At 46.8% G+C, this 27,478-nt stretch overlaps 1 protein-coding gene, 1 long non-coding RNA gene and 1 pseudogene across 2 annotated transcripts in view; all 3 read right to left on the bottom strand.

The window, feature by feature from the left end:
- The window catches only part of kpnb3 (karyopherin (importin) beta 3), a 38,106-nt gene extending 22,069 nt beyond the window's left edge, over positions 1 to 16,037 (bottom strand). The window contains exons 1-9 of the mRNA XM_060055433.1: positions 15,850 to 16,037; positions 12,962 to 13,042; positions 11,511 to 11,703; positions 11,163 to 11,265; positions 10,484 to 10,580; positions 9,415 to 9,519; positions 7,480 to 7,602; positions 6,308 to 6,428; positions 5,616 to 5,703 (exon numbers count right to left, since the gene is read on the bottom strand). Coding sequence (XP_059911416.1) covers positions 5,616 to 5,703; positions 6,308 to 6,428; positions 7,480 to 7,602; positions 9,415 to 9,519; positions 10,484 to 10,580; positions 11,163 to 11,265; positions 11,511 to 11,703; positions 12,962 to 13,042; positions 15,850 to 15,927 — 989 coding nt within the window. The 5' untranslated portion in view covers positions 15,928 to 16,037. The remainder of the gene's footprint in view (positions 1 to 5,615; positions 5,704 to 6,307; positions 6,429 to 7,479; positions 7,603 to 9,414; positions 9,520 to 10,483; positions 10,581 to 11,162; positions 11,266 to 11,510; positions 11,704 to 12,961; positions 13,043 to 15,849) is intronic.
- LOC132462182 (5S ribosomal RNA) lies at positions 7,205 to 7,323 on the bottom strand (annotated as a pseudogene).
- A 9,024-nt stretch (positions 16,038 to 25,061) lies between the features above and the next one.
- The window catches only part of LOC132460771 (uncharacterized), a 182,256-nt gene continuing 179,839 nt past the window's right edge, over positions 25,062 to 27,478 (bottom strand). Inside the window, exon 2 of the long non-coding RNA XR_009526427.1 lies at positions 25,062 to 25,140. This is a non-coding gene — a long non-coding RNA (uncharacterized LOC132460771). The remainder of the gene's footprint in view (positions 25,141 to 27,478) is intronic.

A 27,478-nucleotide genomic window follows, 5' to 3' on the forward strand; every position in this document is an offset into this window, starting at 1 on the left:
CCCGCTTATCACCCGTTTGTATTTATCTCCCGTATATTTAGAATATAATTGTATCAATTACTTTCTTTAAATTTAGGAATCGTGCGCTTGAACTTCAGAAAACAACCTATTACAGCTACCGTTACACTGGCGAGTTACAGTAAAATAGCCCCTTACGGTCAAGTGTGCCTTTCCAATTTCCTCTTCTGTCAAACTTGTGTATCTCCCCTTGTCAGTCTCATTAAATGCCTCTTCAAGCCATTGTTCAAATGTTAAATCACCAAGAACATTTTATTACACAAAATTAATACGGGAAAAGTCTCATTGGCTCGGGCAGCACTGGAGAGAATGCATTCCGCTGGGTCCTAAACACCCTTTTGTATCGGACGTAGGCTACAGTAGGCAAAATACGCTACATAAGGCAATGCCTTCATGAAACCGAAATCCGCGGATCTCCAGAATGCTCCGAACTGTGGTAAACGAACCGAACGGATTCGGATACAATTCGAATCCGCTGCAGGCCTAGACGGGAGTTCTGAACAGCAATTAAATGATAGTACTGCCCAGGAGGAGATTGTTGAAAAGAAGGGTCTGAGAAGTTTGTTTTTGTGCATTACATTTTCTTTTTTACCAGAAAATAAAAATAAATTATACAAAAATGGTGATTTTGTTCATATCGTGATATAAAATCGAAATCGGAAATTTTGGGGGGGAAAAATCGAAATATAACTTTTTCCCATATCGCCCAGCCCTATGCTGAGCTACTGTAATTAGCAAATGTTTGTATGCTGTTCAATAATATACAAAAGATGCACTTGAAAAAACGAGATGTGTCAGAGGGATACGTTTTGACAAAGTTTGCTCACTCTACCAGTCGCGCTAGTATGTATATAATGGGCCCTTCTCCCTCCAAACGGAAACAGGCGGGCGGTGCAGCGAGCGCAACGCACTGTGGTAGTTGGAGGATTTCTTACTTTTGAGCCAGAGACACTTTCTGCCTTTTCTCAGGCTAGGATGAACCGATTTCAATTTGTTTTGCACATTTATAATACATAGAATTATTTACTGCATATAACCTTCATATCTCCAGCGGTGAAGTATCCCTTTAAGAAGGTTCCCCTCCCCAGCAGGGAGGAAGCCACCAGCCACTGAAGGTTCCCCTAAGAAAAGGTACCCCTAAAGCAGTGGTTCTCAACCTTTTTTGAGCAAACGCCCCAAACCAACAACCCCACTCACACTCGTGTTATATTGCTTCAAGGTGTCAATGCATCGTTTTCATTGATTTTGCGGTGGTCACTAATAGCAATGAATACCCTCCGAGTCGGTTTTGGTGAAAACAAATATTCATGAATATTCATGACATGCAAATGTCTCACCTCTGATTGGCTAACAGCACTGTACATCACCGTAATAAACCCTATTACACAGACAGACAGATCTATTGGCCAAGAAAGAAGAGTTAAGGAAGAAATAGTTGGTGTAAGTAACTCTTAAAAAGGGGGTTGAATAACAGATTATCGCTGCCTGTATGCTTTTATTTATTGTTTCTACTTTACTATTACTATTATAGTTCCACAATTGTAAGGATTTACCCGTATGTGTTAAGCACCTGGATAGAATTGGGAACAAAGTCTGTTGTAAAAATATGTTTTATGTGGAGTTATGTGTGTTTAGCGGACTTAATGTGAGATTGTTTATTCTCCATGCTAATATTTATATTGCTGTTCATACTAACTTTAGCTTCTGTAGAGTGTTTTCTTCTAACTTAAAGGGTTAAAAATTCTGTTGATTATGGCAGAGTCAGCTAACAAGAAAGGGGCGGAGAAGCAGCCGGCTGACTCCCAGCATAAAGTTCAGGACCCAGAGAGTGAACTCCACACAGCGACCATTGCTTCTGAGAGAGTAGGTTTGAAGGAGACAGTTGAAGCTAAACAACAAAGCCTCACTGATCAACAAGGTAAATCAGAAAAAACAGGTGATGACCTACCTGAAGACCTCCATCGCTCCGAGCGTGCATGACATCCTACAGAGAAGATGCGTGCACTCCAAGAGGAAAAGGCCCAGAAAGGGGAGAAAGGGCTGCAATCCATGTATGAGAAATAGAACTCCCAAATATGCAGAGCGAGAGAGCAACTAAAGACATATGTGAAAGACAGTGACCTGTGGCGTCTCATTGACGAACGTAGGACAAGTAAAGAAGATATAATGACCATGTACTTTGAAATTTGAGATCTCACCACACCTTCAACTGACATAAGATGTCGAGTTGAGACGTGTGAATCGGTGTCCAAAGAAATCATCAACATCGCCTACAGCAGAACGATAGGCGAGGAAGGTGAGTTTGGCGAGAAACAGGTAAGACGCCGTCTTCATGCACTGCTTCGCCATGACTGTGCAAAATCCATCTACGGATCTGCTGTGTCCATGATAAGTCACAACAAGTCTGATCACTGCTCTATGACATCATCACTAGCAGCCAAGCGTGCTGATGCAGCAGCTTAACTATCAGTGAAGAAAGCAAATTACGAGATGTAAGAGGAAGAAAAACAGAATCTATAAGAGAGTTAGAGGAACAACAACGGAAGGCTCTAGACTAGGCACAAAAGCGTGAGCTGAAGCGACTGCAGGTAGAGAAGGAAGTGCGGGCAGCTCAGGCCAAGCTTAAGGTCTATGATAAGGAGACGGAACGTGATGTTGCTTGCTACACAGACAATGAAAGGAACAATGAAGCAAATAACGTGCTTATAACTGCAGTCCCTTCAACTCATGCTACAGCACCCTCTCACACAGACCTTTCCTCACTCACGTTCTTCAAGACAGCATAGCCTTAAACAGGCTTCCCGTTCCTGAACCATTCGTCTTCAGTGGTGATCCAATACGATTCATTGAATGGAAAGCAGCGTTTACCTCGCTTGTTAAAAAAAAAGCAATCTCTCCAGATGAAAAACTCTATCTCAAGAAATATGTTGGCGGCCTAGCACGCCAGGCCCTCGATGGCGCCTTCTACCGAAATGACAATGAAGCTTACCAAGATTCCTGGAACAAGTTGAATCATCGCTATGGCCAGCCATTCACCATTCAGAGAGCGTTCAGAGAAAGACTCTCCAAATGGCCAAAGATTCAACCTAAAGACGCTGAGGGACTAAGACACTTCTCAGACTTTCTGAACGCCTGTTAAGATGCCATTCCTCATGTCAAGGGCCTTGACATATACGTTCATAAACTTCCAGACTGGGCGGCTTCACGTTGGAACCGTGAAGTCACACAAAGCCTGAACGAGAAGCAAGAATTCTCCACTTTCAAGTGAATTCTTCACTTTTGTGAGACCTGCAAGGCAAAGCATCCAACAGCCCTTCACGACAACAACTATGTGAAGGAAAGGTCTTCATCCGAGGCAAGACTAAGTCAAGGTCCTGCTGCAACGTCACTCAGTGTAGCATCAGAAGGCTCATCCAACACATCGAGGGTAATACCAGTGTGGGTTTCATCCAAAAATAACCAGACTGTTGAGAAACTTGCAGGGATTAAAGTGAAAAAAAATCTTCTGACTGAAATTTTATTCACGCTACAGCCAAGTCACGTGCAGTGTGTGAAACATGTTCCAGGTTAGGTTACTTGACACCTGCTTAAGAAATACAAATGTATAAGACGTCAGCACCAAATGCAGCCATCACGTTTAAATGCTCGACCAATACTGTTTTACATCTATTGCAATTTTTTTGTTGTCTTTTCAATTAGACTCTAAGATTTTTTTTTTGCAAAGCTTGTCTCATATTTTTTTGCACCATGAACCGTAAGGCTTGCCATCGTTCCCCGTTTCCGTCAGCCATGCCCATCTCCATTTATTTTTTTGTGTTTTATCAATATCCGATACATCAGAGCCGTCAATCATTATAAGGGAGTTCATACTAGCTTAACTTTCGCTCTGACACTCAACACTAACACAACAAAGAGACGTAAGATGTGGCGCGAAAATGGTGTGTATATATATACATTTGTATATAATATATTTAATATATATTTAATATATAATCGGGATGTACATTAAAATGCTTGTGTTTTCAGTCAATTTTTACGGTAGACCTTTTAAATACTCACTATATAATTTGACAATTTTACCGGCGTTGACGTATGACGACATAATACACGCGTGTATTATGTCCATGTTCGAAACTGCATACTACCGTACTGCCGACTACATACTGCGCAGTATGTACTGTATACTGCATACTGAATGTGGGATGCAGTATACAGCAGACCGACTGCACCGCAGTATACAGTATGCAAGTTTCCCAGAATGCATTTCGCGGCAGCGGTAAAGCTGCTAAAAGCTGCTTTAATTCTCGCTTCAGTGCTGTTAATACATCACTTTCTTAAGTTTTAATATTTTTTTATGCGAGAAAGTACCTATTTAGATCCTTAATATGCGATTAGTTTATCCAAATGACGCCTGTTTGTAAATTTGTCCCGACGTTATCGGAGATGTGAAGTGGCCTCTGTGAACTCCAAATGACGGAAATCCGTCGTAGCGACGGAGAACTTTAATCCATGAACTTGTCTACGCTCTTCTCAACACCCAGTGAGTGACACCAGTGTTTCCCCCAGAAAATGTCTTAGTCAAGGTGGTAAAGGAGCGGGGGGGGTCTCCGTTTCAATTCCATTTAAAAAGCCTTATGGCACGACAATTGTTATAACAGTATTACTGATGCATTATTGATTTTATTTTTTACACCTGATGGAAGCATGTTTTCTTTCCCTACGAGACTTTTCTACTTTGTTAATGATCCGCAATTGTAAGGATTACCCCGTATGTGTTAAGCACCTGGCTAGAATTGGGAACAAGGTATGTTGTAAAAATATGTTTTATGTGGAGTTATGTGTGTTTAGCAGACTTTAGCTTCTGTAGAGTGTATGCATGCGGTGATGCTAAGCTAAAAGGTTTATTTGAGTCATTTCAATGGTTAAGATGGTTTATTTGTTTCTAAGAGCTCATTTTGTTTATTTGTCTGTCCTTAGCTCTTACGGTGTTCCAGAAAGGACTAATGTACAAAATAAGGAACGAACGGCTGTACATCAATAAACTCTTTGGAAACATCAGTACGCTTCACCATTGTCTGGCCGGGTTCGCTACAGTTGGATTGAACATTCATTCACCATGACCGCGGCGCGGGCACTCCCGCGACTCCCGGCCGCCACGTCACCCATCGTGCCCCGGCAGCGGCACCCCGCGGCCCGGGCACCGTGACCTTCGGCACCGAGACCGTGGCCATGGCACTCCCGCGACTCCCGAGGTGCCCCATGAACGAATGAATGAATGAATGGCACGGGAACCACGGGTACTGCGGCCCGGGCAGCGCGAAAACAGATCGCGCGCAGAGGCCTAATTAGGCCTATATATTTCGTATTTGAAATGCAAAGTTTTTTCACCAAAGAAATTTGAAAACCATGAAAGTTTAAAATCCCCCCCCAGGGGGCGGTACTGCCCCGTTGAGAAACCATGCCTAAAAGTAACCCCTGAAGGAAGCCCTGAAAGAAGCCCTAAAGGAAGACTCCCCGTACGTCTGCCCGTACGTCTGCCCTGAAGAGACCCGGTAGCCTGGACCCCCATTGTGGCAGCAGGGAGGAGGAGGTGCTACCTGTCGAAGTCGTCCTCCTCCAGCTCGTCGGTCATGGCCCACTCCTCGTCCTCCTCCAGGTCCACCATCATGGCCAACATCTGGGGAACTGCAGACACAACAGAGGGGCTAAAACAGGTCCCAACATCTGGGGCACTGCAGACACAACATAGGGGCTAAAACAGCTCCCAACATCTTGAGGAGAGAGTTCCAGGAGGTTGGTGTGTGTATCATTGGTGTCCTTATGACATACATATAAAGGGGGTTTTTGGACATCAATTAAGGTTGATTCATCCGTCTCTGTATGTCCATCTCACCGCTTTGAGCCATGATGGCGTTGTGATTGGGTCTGTCTGTGTCCTATGCGTGCGCCTCACCGCTCTAGGCCACGATGGCGTTGTGATTGTGTATGGGTGTGCGTGCGTGCGTGTGTGTGTCTGCATGCCTCTGTGTCCCCCGTGCTGAGTCATGAAGGCGTTGTGATTGTGTGTGTTTGTGTCTGTGCGTGTGTCTGCGTGTGTTTGTGTGTCTGTGTGTGTCTCTCTGTGTGTCTTACCACTCTAGGCCAGGATGGCGGTGCGTTTGTCTCTTAGTGTGCATGTGTTTGTGTGCGATGGCGGTGGATTTGTGTTTGAGTGTCTATGTGTGTTAACCTCACCGCTCTGGGCCAAGATGGCGTTGTGCGTTTGTGTGTCTCTGTGTGTGTGTCTCACCGCTCTGGGCCACGATGGCGGTGTGTTTGCGCAGCATGGCTGCGGCGGTCTCCGACAGCGTGACGATCACCTCCAAAGCAAGCTGTCTCTGCATGTTGTTCAGGTTGGTGTCTGCGCACAGCTGGGGGTTAGGAGAGGGAGGGTCAACTGGGGTCACAATGAAATGATTCTGCTCCGGAGTTGTTGGCCTTTAAAGACATGGTCCCGCTAGGGCTACCCCCACTTCCGGTGGTCGTAGAGAGGAGCTTGGTACCGTTGGAAAGCTCTTCCCTGAGTTAGTATTCAAAAGTATCAACGTCTAGTCGATAGGACCTTTCGTTCAAAAGTTATTTTGCCAGGGACCATCACTGATGGTCCCGAAGGTAGCTTTCATCCCTTATCCTAACCCTCTAAGCCTAACCCTAATCTAGCAGTTAAACTGTGCTTTACTGGGGGGGGTCCACGGGGGTCGTAGTCTGATAATAATAATAATGGATTGAATTTATATAGACACTCAAAGACGCTTTTACAGGGAAGGGGGAACCTCACTAACCACCACCAGTGTGTAGCACCCACTTGGGTGATGCACGGCAGCCAATCTGCGCCAGAACGCTCACCACACACCAGCTTGAGTTGGAGAGTGAGGGAATTAATGAGTCAGCCAATTATACAGGAGGATGATTAGGGGGCCAGATTGAATGAGCCTGGTTGGGCCAGGACACCGGGGAAACCCCTCTCTTTGCGATAAGTGCCCTGTGATCTTTTATGACCTCAGTGAGTCAGGACCTCGGTTTTAAATCTCCTCCGAAGGACGGCATCTTCCACAGCACCATACACCCGTCACTGTACTGGGCCATCGGGATTGATGAGTGAAGGGGCCAGAGGGAAGAGTGCCACCTATAGGCCACCACTCGACACCACTTAAAGCACCTGATATTACCAGGCGGTCTCCCATCCAGGTACTAACCAGGCCCGACCATGCTTAGTTTCCGAGATCAGACGAGATCGGGCTTGTCCATGGTGGTAGGGCCGATGATGAGGTGGTCGATAGGTGTTAATTAAAATGTATTGTAAGGGCGAGTGTGATGGCCGTTACATGCCGATCAGGGTTTGAAGTTCTACGAGCGACCCTTCGTTTAACGAAGAGTCCAGGGGTCCCCCGGGGCCGTGGGGCCCCCAGACCCCTGACTCACCTTGAGGCTGAGCTGCAGCGTAGCCTCCAGGTTGGGCCTCAGGTATTTCGGCGCCGTGTCGGCGATCTCCACCAGGGACTTGAGCACAGAGTCGTCGGCCTGGTAACAGGACTCGTTCACCACCTAGGAGGCCACAGAAACGGGGAGGAGACCAAAAGAGTAGGGACAGTGGAAGGGGGAGTACAGGGAGATGCCTATTAAGTACATTTGCTATGAATGCAGTGTTTCCTCTATAGGTTCCCCCTACAAATTTCTTTTTTTTAACAAGAGGAGAGGAGAGCTTCTGCTTATCCCTTTAAAATACGAATGTTGTATTATTTTGGGCTACGCTAAATAATATAACATTCTGTGCGCTACGTACGCTGGATATGCGCTTCATATCCAGGTCAATTCACACACCTGTGAGTAAAGCATAGCTATAAACGGATAGGAACTTCCGTAAAGTTGGAAATAAATTCGCAGATTCTGAGTTTGGGTTCAATAGATCATCAGTGAAACATCGTTTCGACAGGTCGATAAGTAGATTGGCGAACAAAGAGCTTGTGTGTTGCTGACGGATGTCACAATCTCTGCGTTCGTCAATCTACCTATCGAGCCTCAAAAGCAAGATGGCGTCGACGGGTGATCTACTGATGGTATTGTGTGCATAAAATGTCCTTTTTAATAAATAATCTGTATTCTGTACACTTACAAAGTTATCAATGCCTCGTTTTATATGTTAAGACCCTTATTATACTACCAAAGAAGTGTCTGGCTACTTCCAGCATTTTAAGTGATTTAAAGTAGCGATTTAGTTTTTACCATAACAAATGCCCCCATCGTTCCAAGTTTATAGCGTTTTGGTGGAATCGGCTAAAAACAACCAACTTAAGAATGCGTCTATACGCGCTTTTCTGCTCCCAAACGAACATTCCAACTCGTAATTATATTAAACATATCCAAGATCCATTTCACACCGGAATTGTCCTTTCAAGTACACAAGAGTACAATTCTTTGGCTTGGTTCCTCAACAACCACATAGCAGCTAAAAGGACCACAGCAGGGAGGAGACGAAAAGACCGAGGGGTGGAAGGGTGAGTACAGGGAGATGGACACGCGTGTGGAAAACACAAAGCTTTGTTGCGGTTCGCGTGCGGTGGAATTCAGTTGGACTGGTTCCCGTTTCCCGGCTATGGGAGGTGAGACTTCTGTAAGATCCCATCCCATGCTTTTTCAGGGTTAATAATATCATTAGGGGTTAGTACTAGAATAGGGTTACCTAATCATGGTGAATAAAATGTATACTTTTAAAAGGGAATGTTTTGTTGAGTTTCTATTGCACCATGCTCTTTCCGTCATTTAGGAATCTCACGGTCACCCCACGACAAATACCCAATATTCTACAGAGAAAAAACGAACATCCAAAATACTAGTAAACAAAAACTGAGAAAAAAAAAAACGAAAAAAAATAAAATAAAAATTAACCCAATGAAAAAGCGCAACAGTTTCATATCCTTGGGGAGTCACCGAGACCCCTCAACGATATGATACAGTCGTGACCCCTCGAGGGTGACCCGAGGGGTCAAACCAAGGGGTCAGACCTCACAACAGGGGGGAAACCTTTGCATAGGAGGTGTGTGTCTGTCTGTGTGTGCCTCACACCAGGGGGAGAACCTTCGTATAGGCGGGTTCTGTCTGTCTGTCTGTCTGTGTGTGCCTCACACCAGGGGGGGAATCTCGTATAGGAGGTGTGACTGTCTGTGTGTGCCTCACACCAGGGGGGGAACCTTTGTATAGGAGGTGTGCATGTGCGTCTGCGCGCGCATGGGTCTCTCACCGCTCTGGGCCATGACGGCTGTGTGTGATGGGTCAAACCAAGGGGTCTGGTGTGAGGGGTCAGACCTCACACCAGAACGGGCTCTGGGGTTCGGAGGGACGGAGACGGCGGGGTCGTACCTGCAGGATGCCGGGCAGCAGGTCGGAGAAGTGTTTGAGGAGGGGGGTGTTGCCCTCGTTGGATAGGACGAAGGAGGCGGCTGCACGGGCGGCCAGGGTGCGGATCTGAGGGGGGTAGGAGGGCAGAGACCCATGAGCAACACGGCAACTAAGGACAAGGTGAACTTCATTATCCAAGTAGGAAATGAATGTGGTCTCCATTACACGCTCCATTGCGATACAGCCTACTGCATAGCATTAAAAAAACAAATACAAAACATCAAAAGAAAAACAAGGACAAGACAGACAGAGCAGTAAGAACATAGAAAACATGACAAGCATGTATGAATAGATAAAATAGTTAAGTACAGATACATACAGTATGCTCATAGTTTAAAATGACTAAGAGTTTTTAAGTATATTGTTGTACAGCCTTATTTCTGTAGGCACAAAAGACTTGCCATACCAAGTGGTCCTAATTTTTCTTTGCAGGAGTCTGCCATTTGACCTGTTGCTTCTTAAGAATTGGACCACAGAGGAAAGCTCAAACCCCTGGTCTGGTGTGTTAACTGAGGCCCCCCCTCTAGAGGGATTCAAACCCATACACCAAAGATACTCAACACCACACTGGGAGTACTGGCAATTGATTCTTCAAACTGGTTCATTAAACGGGTATAGGAGGACACTGGTTCATTTAACTGGTATAGAAGGACACTGGTTCATTAAACTGGTATAGGAGGACACTGGTTCATTCCCAGAGATAGGACCAAGTTCCTTTAGGTCGGGTTGGAGTCCCGACGTGGGTACCAGAGAGACGGTTAATTTGATCTTAAATAAACTGTGCTTTACTGGGGGGGTCCACAAATACATTGCTTTTTTAACTTTGCTATCTATTTTTAAAATGCCTTTTTCTAACTTTGCCTTTATTTTCTATTATTTAATTTTATGACCATGTTTCTATGTGAAGCACTTTGAGCCTGCCTCGTGTATGAAAAGTGCTATATAAATAAAGTTGCCTTGCCTTGCCTAAACTGGTACAGAAGGACACTGCCCTCAGGGGCTCAAGGGTCATGACCTCAGGGGCTCCTACCTGTGGGTTTTCCTGGTCCTGCATGCACTGGACCAGCATACGTTTGATGACCTCCATGTAATGCTGCTGCTGGTTCCCGAAGATCCCCGGGAAATTCCTGGAGAAGTTGGGGAAAACGGTGGAACGTCAACATCGGAACGACGCAGAAAAACATTTACCCAATCACAGCGACCGATCTAGAACAATCTAGTGTACCCTGTTTGTTTGAACCTGACATGAACGCATGAATAAATCGAGCACATTAGGAGGTAGAGCGGGTTGGCTGGTAACCTGAAGGTTGCTAGTTCGATTCCCGACTCCAGCTAGCTGAGTGTGGAGGTGTCCCTGAGCGAGACGCCTCACCCTGACTGCTACTGACCAGCTTGCTGTCGCCCTGAGAGGTCGACTCTGCCGTTGGTGAATGTTTTTGTGGAAGGGTGAATGTGTTTGTGGATGACTGTGTGAATGGTGACTGTGTGTGACTGTGTGTGTGAATTGGTGACTGTGTACGTGTGTGAATATGTTCTTGAAAGCGTGAATGTGAATTCATTGATGAATGTGCGTATGCATGGGTGAATAAATGAATGTGTGTATGCATGGGGGAATGGATGAATGTGAGCATGAATGGGTTAATGGATGAATTTCTGTATGAATTGGTGAATGCGTGTATGAATGGGTGAGAGAGCCCGGCGGTGCTCACCAGAAGATGTGCAGGGCCGACTCCCTGAGGCTCACGTCCTGGGAGTTGACCGAGTCGAACAGGAACTTAAGGAGCTCTGGCCACTGGTTGTTCCCGTCGTCACCTGGAGGGAACCGAGAAGGAACCGCACGTCAGGCAGGGCACCAAGACAGAGCACAGATCTAGAGCAGTCAGAACGCTGATCTGACAACAGATCTAGAACCGTCAGAACACAGATCTGACAACCGATCTAGAACCTTCAGCGAACAGCTGTAGAACCGCCAGTAAACCGCTCCAGAACCACGACAACCGATCCGACCACAGATGGTCCCCACGGTGAGCCCAGGCGTCCCCAGAGCGCGTTCTCACCGACGAGGTTGCGCGACAGCTCGGCGGCGATGTCGCAGACCTTCTTGCGGATGTTGGGTGAGGCCTCGGTCTGGATGCTGGCCAGGAGCTCCGTCTTCACGGCCGTCTGCATCTCCACCGTCAGCCCCGGGTAGATCTCCTCGAAGGAGGAGGACAGCAGCCTGCGCAGGAGCACCGCCGCCATCTGCTTCACCTGAGGGGGGTTAGGGGGAGCCGGGGGACAGGGGAGCAGGGGGTCAGTGGAGGAGGAGCAGGGGGTGAGGGGAGTGAGGTGTGGGGTCATCAAGAGGCCGAGGGGCTCCAGAGAACCACAGCCTCTGAAGTCCAGCCTCAGAGGCCATCAGCCTCTGAAGACCACCAGCCTCTGAAGACCCTCCAGAGGCCGACAGTCCTCAGAGGCCAACATCAGCCTCTGAAGAACATCCAGGAAACCCATGATGTTTCACAAAACCTAAAACACAATTATTATTTTGTCGCTGACCGGGATATCAGGCCCTGGCATCGCTCTGGGTCTAGTCACAGTTCATCGAGAACCGATTCCAGAGAGCATTTAATTACCATGTATGCCTGTATTGTGTGTACACACACCCGACAGTGTATTGCAACCCTGACGCCCGTTTGAGGGGTCTAAAAATACTGGCATCAGGCCGGGAGGGAGAGCGGCCATGTGCTCTCAGAGACGTCGCGTAGTGAACGTGAGCGGCCAGGTGAGCGCTGAGCAAACAAGAGCAGCTGCTGCTGCTGCGTCTTCTTCTCCAGGCTCCAGGAAAACACTTCCCTCGCCTCCTCTACCTCCCTCTCCTACTCCACTTCCTCCTCCTCATTTTAACCTTTTCCTCATCGACCTGACCTCATATTCTCCTTCTCAACCTCCCCTTCCTCCTTCTCATTCTCCTCATCTTCTCCCCTTCCGCCACCTCATTATATATCCTAACTCTGACAATATGACTCTCCCCAAGTCATCGTTTACCGTATATATCCCCCCAAAAACCATTCACTACAAAGCCCTGGTCGCTCTCTTGTCGACTGAAAGGTTTCCTTGACTCCCTGGAGTTGCACCCCTGCCCCTTGTACGTCTAGCGGGCCATGCTAAATGTTTTGTCACGGCCACATGATGAAATCTAGTTCCTCTGGGGTTTTGTCAACACGGAAATAACCCAGAGATGACTGCACATGTTTTTAGACATTTCATGTTGTGTTTATTTCAACACACTTGAAACACAGAACTGTTTTTGCAAGACAGTGCAGCATTTGGCTCAGGAGGTAGAGTGGATCGACTGGTAACCTGAAGGTTGCTAGTTCGGCTCCCGACTCCAACTAGCTGAGTGTCGAGGTGTCCCTGAGCGAGACGCCTCAACCTGACTGCTCCTGACCAGCTGGCTGTCACCCTGATGGGTTGACTCCGGCGTCGGTGTGTGATTATGAATGAATGGGTGAATGTCAAGACTCACCTCCTCTGTGCCAGTCGCATCTCTGACGGCCTGCAGCAGAAAGGTCACCTTGTTCTGACCGGGAATCCCATCGTAAGTTTCCTGTGAACGCAGACAGTGTGTCAGGAACACTCCTGGGAACATTTACATTCAGGGCGTTTGGCGGACGCTTTTACCCAGAGCGACTCACAATAAGTACATGTCAGAATAAAGAGAAACAACGATATATCGCTGTGGTACTGGTAAGGATGTTCATAGAACCAAGTGCCAAGCACTAACAATCACTGGGTTAACCCATTCCCCGCATACAAGGAAGATAGCTAGGATTAGATGCTACACCAGGGCTACTTTTAAGTGTAAGGACGTTCAACATACAATACGTGCGTACTTTAAGTGTGAAAATGAGCGTGTTCAGTGCATTTCACACATGGCCAACATGTGGTGTGCCGAAGAAAACTGGATATTCGTGTGTGTGTGCGCGCGCCTCTCTGCCTACTAGTGCGTGTGTCCCTGCCTACTAGTGTGTGTGTGTCCCTCCCTACCAGTGTGTGTGTGTGTGTGTCCCTGGCCTGCCTACTAGTGCGTGTCCCTGCCTACTAGTTTTTGTGTGTCCCTGCCTACTAGTGTGTGTGTCCCTGCCTACTTATGTGTGTGTTTGTGTGTGAGTGACGAGTGTGTCCCTGCCTACTTATCTGTGTGTCCCTCCCTACTTTGTGTGTGTCCCTGCCTACTAGCTTTTGTGTGTCCCTGCCTACTTATGCGTGTGTTTGTGTGTGAGTGTGTGTCCCTGCCTACTTATCTGTGTGTCCCTGCCTACTTATCTGTGTGTCCCTCCTACTTCCGTGTGTGTCCCTGCCTACTAGTGTTTGTGTGTCCCTCCCTACTTTGTGTGTGTCCCTGCCTACTAGCTTTTGTGTGTCCCTGCCTACTTATGCGTGTGTTTGTGTGTGAGTGTGTGTCCCTGCCTACTTATCTGTGTGTCCCTCCTACTTCCGTGTGTGTCCCTGCCTACTAGTGTTTGTGTGTCCCTCCCTACTTCGTGTGTGTCCCTGCCTACTTTGTGTGCGTGTCTCCCTCCCTACTTTGTGTGTGTGTCCCTGCCTAGTTGTGTGTGTGTGTGTGTCCCTGCCTACTATTGTGTGTCACTCCCTACTTTGTGTGTGCGTGTGTCCCTGCCTACTCGCGTGCGTGTGCGTCCCTGCCTACGTGTGTGTGTGTGTGACTGTGTGTGTCCCTGCCTACGTGTGTGAGTGTCCCTCCCTATGTGTGTGAGTGTCCCTCCCTACGTGTGTGTGTGTCCCTCCCTACTTGTATGTATCCCTGCCTACTTCTGTTTGTGTGTGTGTGTGTGTGTGTGCGCGTGTCTTTCTCTGTGTACCTCCATCTCTGTGTGTGCAAAACTGTGCATTCCCACGTGTGCGTTTCCACCAGAAGCCTGGATTCCACTGAGCTTAAACCAGACAGTCCACCGGACCCACACAACAGAATCGCTGACCGATGGCGCGATACGTTTATAACACGTATCCAAAAGTGGGGACCCCTCACTGTACGTGATAAGACCCTAATCAGGGGGGAGGGAAAGGGTGAGGGAGAGAAAGGGCCAGAGAGACCGTGGACTGTGACTGCAGCACCCCTCACTGTATGGGATAAGACCCTAGTCCGAGGGGGGGGGGGGGCGTTGAGGGAGTGAAAGGGTGAGGGAGAGAAAGGGTGAGGGAGTGAAAGGGCCAGAGACACTAGTAGACGATGACCGCAGCACACATCCAGTGACTCAGTGAGACTAATCCAGTGATCCGAGAGGGAGATCGCAGTGACCCCAGGCGAAGGCTTTGCAGTGACGCGACTTGGGCCAAGTGGGTTTAATCTCAATTAATCAATTAGTTAGTCAATTAACCAAAGCATAGGGAGTTTATGATTCCGCAGGGAGACAGCGGGGATGGCAGTACAGTGAACCCCTGACAACACATGGAGACCACGTCACGACACACTGATCGATGTACACAGGCTCACTCCCATTATGTCAATAACAAACAGGTAATCAATAAACTAAGGTCACTAGTTAAACCGATGATTATGGTGGGACCGTGTGGCGCAGAACTAGTGCGACCAGGCGAACATGTTAGCAGACTGGACAGCAGCTAAACCAGTCAGCTGCTATATCACTCGCTAACAGGGAAGTTAATCAGTCAGCCAACTCGAAAGTCACAAGTCTAAGACCTCAACTACCCAGTCCGCTAACTAGTCTGCTAACCAGTCAGCTGTGCTAGTTTCCCCTTCACGCCACGACTATGGTGTCTATCACACATCTCTGGCTAGGTGGCTAAGGGTTAGCATCGTACATTTAGCACATGTACCAGGGCCTGTGATCAGTCCACGCTGCAGCACGGTGGATAAAGTTAGCGCTACCTGGCTAAGCTAATGAACTAGTGCTAACTTTATGTTGCGTGGAGGGCGCACGCTAGCTATCCTGCTAGCGTGCGCCGTTTACAAAACACGGGAGATAAGGTTAGCACTACGCTAGTTAGCTGAGCTAGCGTGCACCGTCCACACAACACGGGGGGGGGGGGGGGGGTAAAGTTAGCACAAGGCTAGTAAGCTGAGCTAGCGTGCACCGTCCACGATACATTGGGATAAAGTTAGCACTAAGCTAGCTAGCTTAGTGAGCGACACGACTCGGGCGGCCGGTTTCGCGGGTGTGTCGGCTCCCCACGTGGGGCCGCCCCGCGATCCGCGCCTCACCGCCGCGGCGGGAACCCAGCGCGCGCGCACACACATACACGCAGCTAGCCCCGGTTAGCCTCCGAGAGCTAACAACGGTTTCTCCCCTCCGCAACTGATCCGCTCCGCGTCAACCGTCAACGTTTTCGGGATCGGATCGGGATCGCGTTCCTCCCCGGCTCCCGCCTCACCTCTGACTGCTTCCTGATGCCGTTGTCGGGGCTCATAAGGTTGCCCAGCAGGAGGTAGAATTGCTGCTGTTCCGCCATTGCAGTGAGATCCAGGGGGAAGAAGGAGCAGCAGCCCGGTGGAAGAGAGACGTGAGCGGCGGACGGCGCTGTTTTGCCCGACCCCCCCGTGGTCCCCGCCGCTCCGCGAGGTGATTGGCCGGCGCCGATGACACAATGACACAACTACGTCGCGATTGGTCCGTCGGCAGTCAATCAGGTGTGTGCGTGTGTGTGTGTGTGTGTGTGTGCGTGCGTGCGTGCGTGTGTGTGTATATACGTGCATAATAATACATTTTATTTATTTAAGAAATAGATTTGTGTGTAATAAATGTTTATGCATACATGTTTGTGTATGATGTGTGTGTGTGTGTGTGTGTGTGTGTGTGTGTGTGTGTGTGTGTGTGTGTGTGTGTGTGTGTGTGTGTGTGTGTGTGTGTGTGTGTGTGTGTGTGGCGAAGGGCTTGCGATTGGATTGGCTGCTGGGAGGGACGGGGGGCGTGAACGAGGTGATTGGAAGGCGCGCCAAACGAACACGTTGGGAGCGGTAATGGTTGTAATAGCGCCGCGGAGATAATTGCGTAACTGTACGTTCACACCAAAAGCTGTAAAAGAGGCAAAATCGCCGAATAGCTTTAAACGCAACGCTGTCCAAAATATGTACAGCTCAGAGGCGTCGTCAGTCAAAAACCGGTTCAACTCTGGCCCCAGTTTAGAGCTGGGCTAGAACGAGAACCGCTTTTACGCAGGGGGCAGGGGGCGGGGTTATCCCAGGAAGACCAACGAAGGGCGGCATTTTTAAATCACCGAAGTGAACGATGGACGCTAAGACAAAATCGCAGTGGACCGTGGAGGAGACAACCTGTCTCCTTGGATTTTGGTCTTCTGCCGAGGTCCAGAAAAAGTTCCACCATTGTTCTTGTTGTTTGAAACTGCGAGGGTTGCTGGTAAAGCGGAGACGTAAGCAAACGTTTGCAGTGACGTCATGACGTTGCTCTCGCCGGCTCCGTGGCTGGCTCTCGCCGGTGTGAAACCAACCGGTTCTTAACTGGGGTAAGGCTGGAACCAGTTTGGAACTGGCCCTAGCACCAGCCCGGAACTGGCTCTCGGTTCTTTTTGGTGTGAAAGCGGCATTCCTCACCTGCTGCCTCGGGAGTCTTCAGTCGAGCCGGTCACTTACCAGCCAATCAAAAAACGAAAGGGGCTACATAAAAGCCAATCAGAAAATAGCACTACTGTATCTGGGTAAGATTTAACGCAACAACCAATGAAAAAAAAACAGTTATTTCCGGATTCGTCCACGTGACTATAGAGTGGCGAAGTCACGCCCCTTCCGGTAGGGCTCATGGGACCTATGAGATCGAAAAATATGAATGGGTGTCAATGGAGAGAAAATAATTATTTTCTGGTCCCGGTCCATATGCCCTGGATTACACATATGTTGTTTGTGGATTTAAAGGATAATTTTTCATGCAAAGAGTTCGACCGTTTATTGTGCAATTGTTCAGATAAAGGCTGTAGAGAAAACACAACGAGAAAGACTACACGGCTCGTATGTGACGTCACGCTCCCTGCGACTGGCGTGGAGAAGACCGACAATCTTCCCATCGGCATAACTGAAACTCTGCACGTGCCCCGATTTATAATGGTTTTCACCTCTTTCGATGCTTTTATCCTCCCCTTGGAAAAAGCGGTGAAGTGGGGCAGAGAGATCGCCATCTCTGTGCCGAGTTCCAAGGGCGGGTGTGGTGACGTATATCATATGCGTCTAGAGCAGAGAAGAGCTGTAGTTCACAAAGCGGCCTCACATAAAACCTAAAATTATCAAACTTCTTCACGAACATTTTTAGTTTTCTTTGCATGAAAAATTATCATTTAAATCCACAAACAACATATGTGTAATCCAGGGCATATAAAGACTGGGACCAGAAAATAATTATTTTCTCTCCATTGACACCCATTCATATTTTTCGATCTCATAGGTCCCATGAGCCCTACCGGAAGGGGCGTGACTTCGCCACTCTATGCTGCTATATCCATTTGGATGTACGAAGTGGTAAAGTCGCCAATCTCCCAGCTTTCTTGCGGCATTTCACTGAGGCACGCCCCCTTTCGGTCGTAGTATCTCGTCGCTTTCAAAGTAGGGCGAGCAGATCTGTACAACTAGCAAACAAGATGGCTGCGCCCATAGTCAATGGGGATCGAGCTGTATTTTCTTTGTATTTGTACCACGTTGGGGGTTGTAATGTCGATTTTAAATCCTCTTACACACTTGATTTCATTGCTGCTTTAATCCGGTCACCAATTTAAGGTCTTGCTTTGCGTGAAATTCAATGTAAAGTTGTGTTTTCAAGCTGGTTTGCCAAAGAGGCTATGTTGCTAATGATGACTAGCCCGCTACTACCCCTCGTGGCTTGACAGAAACACGACAGCACTTGTTGAAATAAAAATTGGCGAAAATTGCAAAATATTATTGCAATGTAAAAGGCTTGCAATGTTAATGTTTCTGTAAAGGCTGGCAACCATTATACACTGGATTATTTATTTTTTCCAAAATAGTTTTCTTCTTAAACTCGTCGGACACAAATAGCAAACTGGAAGGCTGGAGCAAGGGAAATACTGTTTTAACGTTACAACAAATTCTCAACTTGTTTGACGCAAACATTGACAACTTGATTGCTGTTAGAGAATGTTGCCCACATAATTAGCACCAGTTTTTCAATACTGAGCGTCTGTAGCCTGTAGTTTTATAGCACTCACAAACACACACCATGCGTGCACGCACACACGCGGAAAATGAATAATGAATGAAAAATTGTCTGTCTTCAAAACTTGAGGAAGTTTAAGTGGCCAAAAACTTCCTTAACACAAAAAAGGAAATTATGGATATACAGGGTGTTTTTAACATACTGGATCCAACAATGTTCCCAACACTGACACAGATAATTCAGATTGCACTCACAATTCCTGTAAACAGTTGTAGTTGTGAGCGATCTTTCAGTGTGTTGAGAAGGCTCCACAACTGGCTTAGGTCAACCATGGGGCAAGGAAGGCTTCACCAACTTTCTCCATTGTCCATTGAAAAGAAGCAACGATGCAAAGTGAGTCAAAGCCAAGTTATTGACCGCTTTGCCACCATGAAGGCGCGGCGATACAGCTTAATGGTGAATAAATAATCATTTAAAAAGGCTCTGTGCAGTAGTGTATGGCCTTATTTAGTTTAATTTAAGAGCTTTGATGGTTCTATAACATTTTCCAGGTTGATTGGTGGCAATGAGCCACCTCACCATAAGTCAGAAATTCTACCTTGTTTCTTGCCTTTTTAGTCCATGTCGTTCTGGCAAAATTATGCTGTTTCCACACAGCTTCTAAATAAATAAAGATGTGTAGACTTCTCCTGATAAAGAGGTGAAGGTCATAAAGAGACTTTTTGTTTATTTGTCAGTTACCTTATTTGTAAATCTTTGAGATGTGTATTTGTTTAAATAAATATCATTGTACGGTACTCATGAACAGTGTTGGGTATCGTTACTTTTGAAAGTAATCCGTTAGGTTACTTTGTTACTATCAATTAAAAGTAATCCGTTACGTTACTACGTTACCTATAAATAAAAGAAACGCGTTAGAGTACTCGTGCGTTACCAACAATTAAAATGCGTTTGGGGTGCGTGCGTGTCCGCCTAGCGCAACAACAACACACATCCTCCTTTAGATGCACCAACAGTGCTGACTGTTTATGAATCAATCATGAACCTATAGCATAATGACAGGAAAGACAGGAAAGTCATCATATTGCACGTTTTATTTAACAGGCATTCATCCTTTGATCATTTGAACAGCTTCCATGAATAACATTATTTTAACAGAATGTAGCTTACCGTATTGGCTGCGCACAAAAGAACAGTGCGTCACACATAGTTTATCCACTTTACAAGTGCAGGCGCCTAACAAAGTGCTTAACAGGTAGGCACGCAACCTTTTAGAATTGGAAATTTAACTCAATTTAACCGTATGCGTTGCACAAAAGAACAGTGCATGGCACTAAAAAAAACATTGAAGAACTGAAAATGTTCGTGTGACCCTATAGCCCTACATTCATAACAATCACGTAGGCTACCTTTAGCCTATTTATCACCAAAGTAATGGTTGAAACGTAGGAGAAGAAGGTGCTCAAAACGACCACTATGTTCTTCTTGTCCTTTTCGCTCTGTAACTCAAAATAATGAGCTCCAGGAATCTAAGGCTATCTTCTCGTCCATCTTGCCGCGGTAACACACGTAGCTTACACACACAGGTGCGCGCGCACACACACGAAGAGAGCGAGAGAGAGAGATGCAAGGAGCAGGGCAGCAGCATCTGACTAAATGCAGAAAACCCGGGACTTTACTTTCCTTATCGAGGGAAAATCTTAAAGTAACGGAGTAACGAGTGGTTATTTTGGAAATTAACGAGTTACTGATTACTGAATTCGCAAAACTAACGCGTTAGGTTACTCGTTACTGAAAAAAACGAATAAGAGTACTCTAACGCGTTAGTTCTAACGCGTTACCCCCAACACTGCTCATGAATCTATCTTTGAATCTTTACCTTTACCAGTGCTTTAATATAGCCTACAGTATGACAGTAACAATGATTTTGAAGCTCGTACATACCCTTCAGTATCCATCTATTTCATATTGTGCACACGTAAAAAAAAAAAGTATTGGCAGTTGGGGGCCTGTGCCCCAGTAAAACTCTAGGTCTAGCAACAGCTCCTAACGATTTTGCTTTTCCATTGAAAGGAGCCGCGCTTTTTTGCTATTTTGGATTTTTGTAATATGGAATTATTTCAGGGGGGGAAATGCCGTGAATAAATGTATGCAGAGTGCGTTCAGGATATATATGTCGGCCTAGGCTTAATCAATTGTGTTTTAATATCTTTAGCATATTATTGCAATCTATTCTTTTCGTAGGCTACTCTGCGGTTGACCTTGATGGGGAGATATTTTAACCCTTTTTAACCCCATTTTCCTGCGACATTCCTGCGTCTCCCCCTGCGTCATAGCCCGTTTCAGCACCATGTCAGTGGACAGGTACAATCCTACGATCGTCGTGAGTGCAGCGAATGCGCTTTCACGTTAAGAGGAGTTTCGGGAAACGCTCCAAAGAAATTTACGATGGTTCGAAAGATCCATCGGGAGAATGATCGTACGAGCGAAGATCCATCATTATCGGGAAACGGGGCCCTGAGCGATAGCAGTCGCATTGTTTACTGACCATGGTAAGTAATCCCCCGATGATTCTCTATATGTTTAACAATTATTATTTTAGATTAGTTTGCCCCTTTTTGACTTTATAAGAAAAGCACCTTGTAGCCTATATAACTTATTGAATGTTAAAACAGAAATAATAATTACCACTCGTTTTTTTATATATTTTGGTTTCTGAAACGAGAATCAAATGCCCAATATATACACAGACCCATCAGCTGGTGTACCCAGGGAACTCACAAGGTGTTAGGAAGCAAAGGAGTCTGAAATGACCCCGCATGGTATCAGGGACCTATTATGTGTGGCTGTGGGTGCAATAAATGAGACAGATATGATGGTGGCGGTGCCAGCTCCACGTCAGGTTTCAAAAACAAGTAATACTGAAACTGAATCTCAAACTTGATCCTGAAATGTATTGAACATGAAATATTGTCTACTTCAAGGTGCTGGAAAGGAGGGTTCGGCCGATTGTCGAACCTCAGATTGAAGAGGAACAATGCGGTTTTCGCCCCGGACGTGGAACTACGGACCAGGGCCTCGTTTCCCGAAAGCGTCGTTAGCCTAAGTGGATCGTGAAGTGCGTCGTAAGGGCATCGTAGAGTTTTCACCGCGTTTCCCGAAAGCATCGTTGGTAACGAACGTCGTGAAAATGCTTGTAACTAACGAGTACTCCAGGGGTACTCGTAGGTACTCGTAGGACGCTAAGAGCATCGTTAGCCTACTATAGCCTCAGTGGCGTCACCATCGGACATTCCGTGTATTGGATGCGTTTTATTAAAAGGCATTGCGTCTTTATGTTCTTAGTTTGGTGATTAATAAATATTATTAATTAAATGATTAATAAAGATGTTAAAATGGCCAAAATAAAACGGGCAGTCCAGAAAACGTTTGCGCAGGCAGGGCACTCAAAATGTGTGAGAGAAAGTGGGAGGATTTGTGCAGACTGTGACATAGGCTACTCATAAAACATAGCCTAAAATAACCCAAAAAATTAAAAATTAAACAAAATAATGAATGAAAGAAATGAAAGAAAAAAAAAGAAAATAATGGCAAAAAAAAAAATTTAAAGGCAAAAGGAGCAGGCAAAAGGCTGGGATATGGGGGGGATTGGTCACGTTGACGGGGATGTTTAGTGACATGGGGGGGGGGGGGGGGGGGGTTAAAAAAAAGCCGCGATCACTCTTCGGCGTGATTCCAAACCAGCAGCGTAATCCGGGAGGCCGTCCCGAAACGGATCTTCCTCGTCCTCGTCCTCGTCCGGTTCACCCAATGCCACCCCAGCCTTGGCTGCAATGTTGTGCAACATTGCTGTCACGCAGGTCACAGCGCACGACTTGGCTGGCGCAAACTGGAGCCCTCCGCCGGACTTGTGGAGGCATCGGAAGCGCAACTTCCACCTGCCGATCGTGCGCTCGACAATGCACCGGGCCAGACGGTGGGCTTCGTTGTACTGTTCCTCGTGGACGTCTCCCGGGTTAGCCACTGGCGTGAACAGGTGAGGCCTAAGCGGATAGCCACTGTCTCCGAGGAGCCGCCACTCTCCCCTGGAGGCTGCAGCCAGCCGTCCGATGGAGGACTCGCGGAACACGAAGGAGTCGTGAGTGCTTCCAGGCCATCTCGCTACGACTTCCAGGATGATGCCCTGATGGTCGCACACCACCTGGCAGTTGACAGCGGCATATCCCTTCCGACAGATGTAGACGTGGCCATCAACGTGGGGCGTGAGAATTGGAATCAAAGTTCCATCCACGACTCCGGCCACTTGTGGGATGCGGAACGACCGAAAAAAGTTATCTTTGGTCGCACCCATCTCGTCTCTGCTGTGGAAACGGACATGTCGCGGTACGAGACGAAGGAGGCTGTATGTCACTGCCTGGACCGATCTGCACACTGACGTCTTGCACAGGCCCTGGCCATCTCCTACCACCTGCAGGAAGCTCCCTGTGGCGTAGAATCGGAGGGCGGCCAAGAGCTGCACTTGCGGTGTGAGCGCAAAGCTCCTCCTTGTAGCACGTCTGAGGTCTTGCCTGATCGCCCCAAGCAGCTGTCTGATGGCCTCCCTGGGCAGCCTGTAGCGCTGTATGACTGCCGCGTCAGTGTAGACCTCGAGGGGGTCAAAGTTGTCCCGGATTCGGGTATTGATCGCAACAAGGCGACTCCGGGGACGCCTCGGCCTCTCTCTCTCTCTCTCTCTCTCTCTCTCTCTCTCTCCCAGCCTTATTTGCACTGACGTACTGCATTGTCCCTTGCACTATATAGGCCTATGTTCAGAGACGAATTAAAATGCCGTGAAACGCAGTGCATTCAGGTTTAGGACTGATATATGTCGGCTTAAGCCTAATCAATTGTGTTTATATGTCTTTAGCATTCATATAATTGCAGTCTATTTTTTTCGGAGGCTACTCTGCTGTTGTCCTTGATGGGGAGATATTTTAACCCTTTTTAACACAATTTTCCTGCGACATTCCTGGGTCTCCCCCTCCTACAGAGCCCATTTCAGCCCCGTGTCAGTAGACAGTTACAATCCTACGACGTCGTTAGCGCAGTGCACGCGCGTTCATGTCAAGAGTTTCGAGAAACGCGACAAAGAAATTATCGATGGTTCGAAAGATCCATCGGGAGAATGATCTTACGAGCGAAGATCCATCGTTATCGGGAAAGGGGGCCCATCTCTTCACTCTCGCAAGGATCCTGGAGGGGGCCTGGAAGTATGCCCATCCGGTCTACATGTGTTTTGTGGATCTGGAGAAGGCGTATGACCGGGCCCCCGGGAGAAACTGTGGGAGGTGCTGCGGGAGTATGGGGTAAGGGGGTCTCTCCTCAGGGCCATCCAATCTCTGTACTCCCAAAGCGAGAGCTGTGTTCGCGTCCTCGGCAGCCAGTCAGTTTCGTTCTCAGTGGGTGCTGGTCTCCGCCAGTGCTGCGCCTTGTCACCAATCCTGTTTGTGATATACATGGACAGGATATCGAGGCGTAGTCGTGGTGGGGAGGGGTTGCAGTTCGGTGGTCTGAGGATCTCGTCACTGCTTTTTGCAGATGATGTGGTCCTCATTGGATCATCGGCCTGTGACCTTCAGCACTCACTGGATCGGCTGGCGGCCGAGTGTGAAGCGGCTGGGATGAGGATCAGCACCGCTAAATCTGAGGCCATGACTCTTAGCAGGAAACCGGTGGATTGCTTACTCCGGGTAGGAAATGAGTCCTTAGCCCAAGTGAAGGAGTTCAAGTACCTCGGGGTCTTGTTCGCGAGTGAGGGTACTATGGAGCGTGAGATTGGCCGGAGAATCTGAGCAGCGGGGGCGGTATAGATACGTCTGTCCACATCGCAAGGCGTGTTCAGGGTGACGCTTTGCTCGAGCAAAGCGTCACCCTGAACACGCTTTCTTCTCCATTCGAAATGAATGGGGGAATAGCACCAACAGGGGGCGATATGTTCTCCTAGCATTTGGTGAAATTGTTACGTAGCCATATTAATCGTTATTATCTGAATGGGAAATGCAATATTTTAGGACAGATACACCATTAAACGTGTTTCTAATGACATTTCTAGCGAGAAATGTACATTTTCCTTGCATAATCTTCAGTCAGTGAATGTGTATGATCTTTATTAATCTTTATTTTCTGAATGGGAAATGCAATATTTTAGGACCAATTCACCGTTAAACGTGTTTCTAATAACATTTCTAGCGAGAAATATTCTTTTTACTTGCATAATCTTCAGTCAGTGATTGTGTCTGATCTTTAGTTTTATAGTTATTAGGAAGATTTCATCGGCTCGCTCGCATGTTTCAACGACGTCAGGTTGCTAGGGACGCTGCTTTCGCTAAACTAGCAGCTCACGTGTTTCCTGCGTTTGTGTTATTAAACCGTTACTTTATGTAACTTTTAATGATATTGTAATAACCACAGGCGAGGTAGTGAGCGAAGTAAGCTTGATAGCAGGTTTATTGGATTCCACAATCGGACAGGCAGGCACAGCTCCACCGGAAAACTACAACAACCAAAACTCCCGCCCGGAAGGAAACCCCCGGAACCCCCTCTCAGAAGGCCCGCCCCTTCCTCCCAAACCCTGTGACGCTACAATATCATCTTAGAAACACGTTTATCTGAGAGCCAACCCAGTCGCCAAAAGCATACGTTGACAGTGTACGTTTTCGTGAACACTGGATTACGTCGCATTTCAACATAAAATAGCGTGTTAAGCACACATACACACGCACACACACACGCACACACACACACACACACACACACACACACAATGCATTTCGCTGCTAAAACAACAACTTGGGCCGCTTCTAGGACATTTTGGGTGGATTTTGAACGGTATGTGGGCAGGACGTTTTTTGCAGGCAGGACCTGGCAACCCTGTCTTTGAAGTCTGGGGTCAAAAGGTCAAAAGGAGCCGGCACCACGCCGCTTATGAGATAACAAAAAGTTAATGTGTATTTCTCTCATAACTTTTTGTCATTATTGAAGAGAGGCCTGATTCTCAGATATGCATGTTGGACTGTTAGGGTAGGTCTGGGAAGAACTTCAGGCCAAAATCTTGGAAGCGAGCCGCTGGGTGAGGTGCAACGAGATGGAGCACTTGCTGAGTCATTTCCTGTAGGGCTGGAGCCACAGGTTGAAGCGTATGCGTCCTTTGAAACCTCCTTTGATATATAAGAGACCCCAAGGTACAGTTTACTCAAATGTTCTCGACTCAGTCACCTATTGCATCACTTCCTTTAGGGCTTCGGCCTCCTAATTGATCATTGTAGTATAATTGAATGCCCTCTTTCATATTATATGATACTTCCACCACTGGGACGTGGCAACAACTCTCCAAATCCATATGGGGAGGGGGGGGGATGCTTTTGGACAGTAGGGGTGTACACTAGACATAAATAGGAAGCAAACTCAGGAGAAGGAATGACCTCTCACAAATATTTATTCAATAAATTGTTTCAAATTACCCTGCCTCGTTAAATCAATGAACTTGGTGTTTTGCTTTCAAAAATAGGTTATAGAAGAAGTCTAAACTGCAGAAAATAAAAACATCCAAGGTGCCTTTTAAGGATACCTCGGAATATCTGTCTATTTTTTAACCGTCGGACCCCAGTTTACGACAAAAACAACACAATTGACGGCAGCTCCTTTGCCGCGTGGTTTTTAGAGCCATGTAAGGATTAGAGGGGGCGGTCGATAGCAACCACCATAGCAACCATGACGGTCAAGTGACTGGATGCAGCCCCGTTGAAAAAAATAGAATACCACCCAACACACTCAGGAGATTAATGATATTTTAATTATTATGACCATGAAGTCTTTATTTGCATGGGTTTACATTTCGTTCTGTGTAGCATGGAAAAATCGGAGAAACACTCCCATTCAGAATGCATTTGTTTACATTTCGTTCTTTGGAGCACGGTTCTTTTTATTTATTTATTTATTTTCAGTTTTTGAGGAGGTGCTTCAAAGATGCTAATTTTTTCTGCAATAATCCAAAATCCAATGGAAAAACCCGTTGGCTTTTTGTCAAGGGAACCCAGGGCGACGCTAACTTCCGGGTTGGCCAACATACGTCATCCCTCCACCACTCTACTGTAAAAACAAATGTTCAAGTTTAATGATAATGCATGAATTTATTCTTTATTCTGCAATAGTATTTATTTAGGGGGGGGGGGGGGGGATGGTGGATCCAGATCTGTTCCGGAGCATTTCTGTACCTCGGGCAACAGCGCAGGGGCTGTTTCCCAAAGTGAAGGCTGCAGCCTTGCTAGGACGCGTCCTTGCTAGTCGCGTCCTATGGAGATGAGACTAGAGTGCTAGCTCGAGTGCTTCCTAGCGTTTGTAACGTCGGACTTTGGGAACGACTTGGTAGTGTGGAAGCGCTTCCGCTTCCGCTTTTTAATACTGCGTGTCCGCTTGTAAACACATGTGCGCTTATGAATAAAACATGGCAGCAATCAAGCTGATCGATATTTATTTGACTTTTGTCTGTTATGAATGCGGTCATGTCTCCTTCGCATGGAGCCTCTTTGGGGAAGTCACAAAAGCTTTGTTGTGGTTGATCGAATTGTCTTTATTAAAAGGAAAATCCATTCAATTTTTATAAAACTAAGTGAAATTGTCTGAGAACTTAATTCATGCATCACATTTACAGTACGGTTGATTACTATTATGCAGGGGGAAAAATACAAAGAAAGAGATGATAAACGTGTATTTATTTGGATATATTATTTAACTGATCTGATTCATTCATTCATATATGCCTACAATCTACCAGTGCTTTGAACACATACGTATATCATATAAAATACAATTATATACGTTCATTAAAAATTACAAACATTGCAAAT

Source organism: Gadus macrocephalus, chromosome 7 (assembly GCF_031168955.1).
Source record: "Gadus macrocephalus chromosome 7, ASM3116895v1".
In the NCBI taxonomy this organism is placed as follows: domain Eukaryota; kingdom Metazoa; phylum Chordata; class Actinopteri; order Gadiformes; family Gadidae; genus Gadus; species Gadus macrocephalus.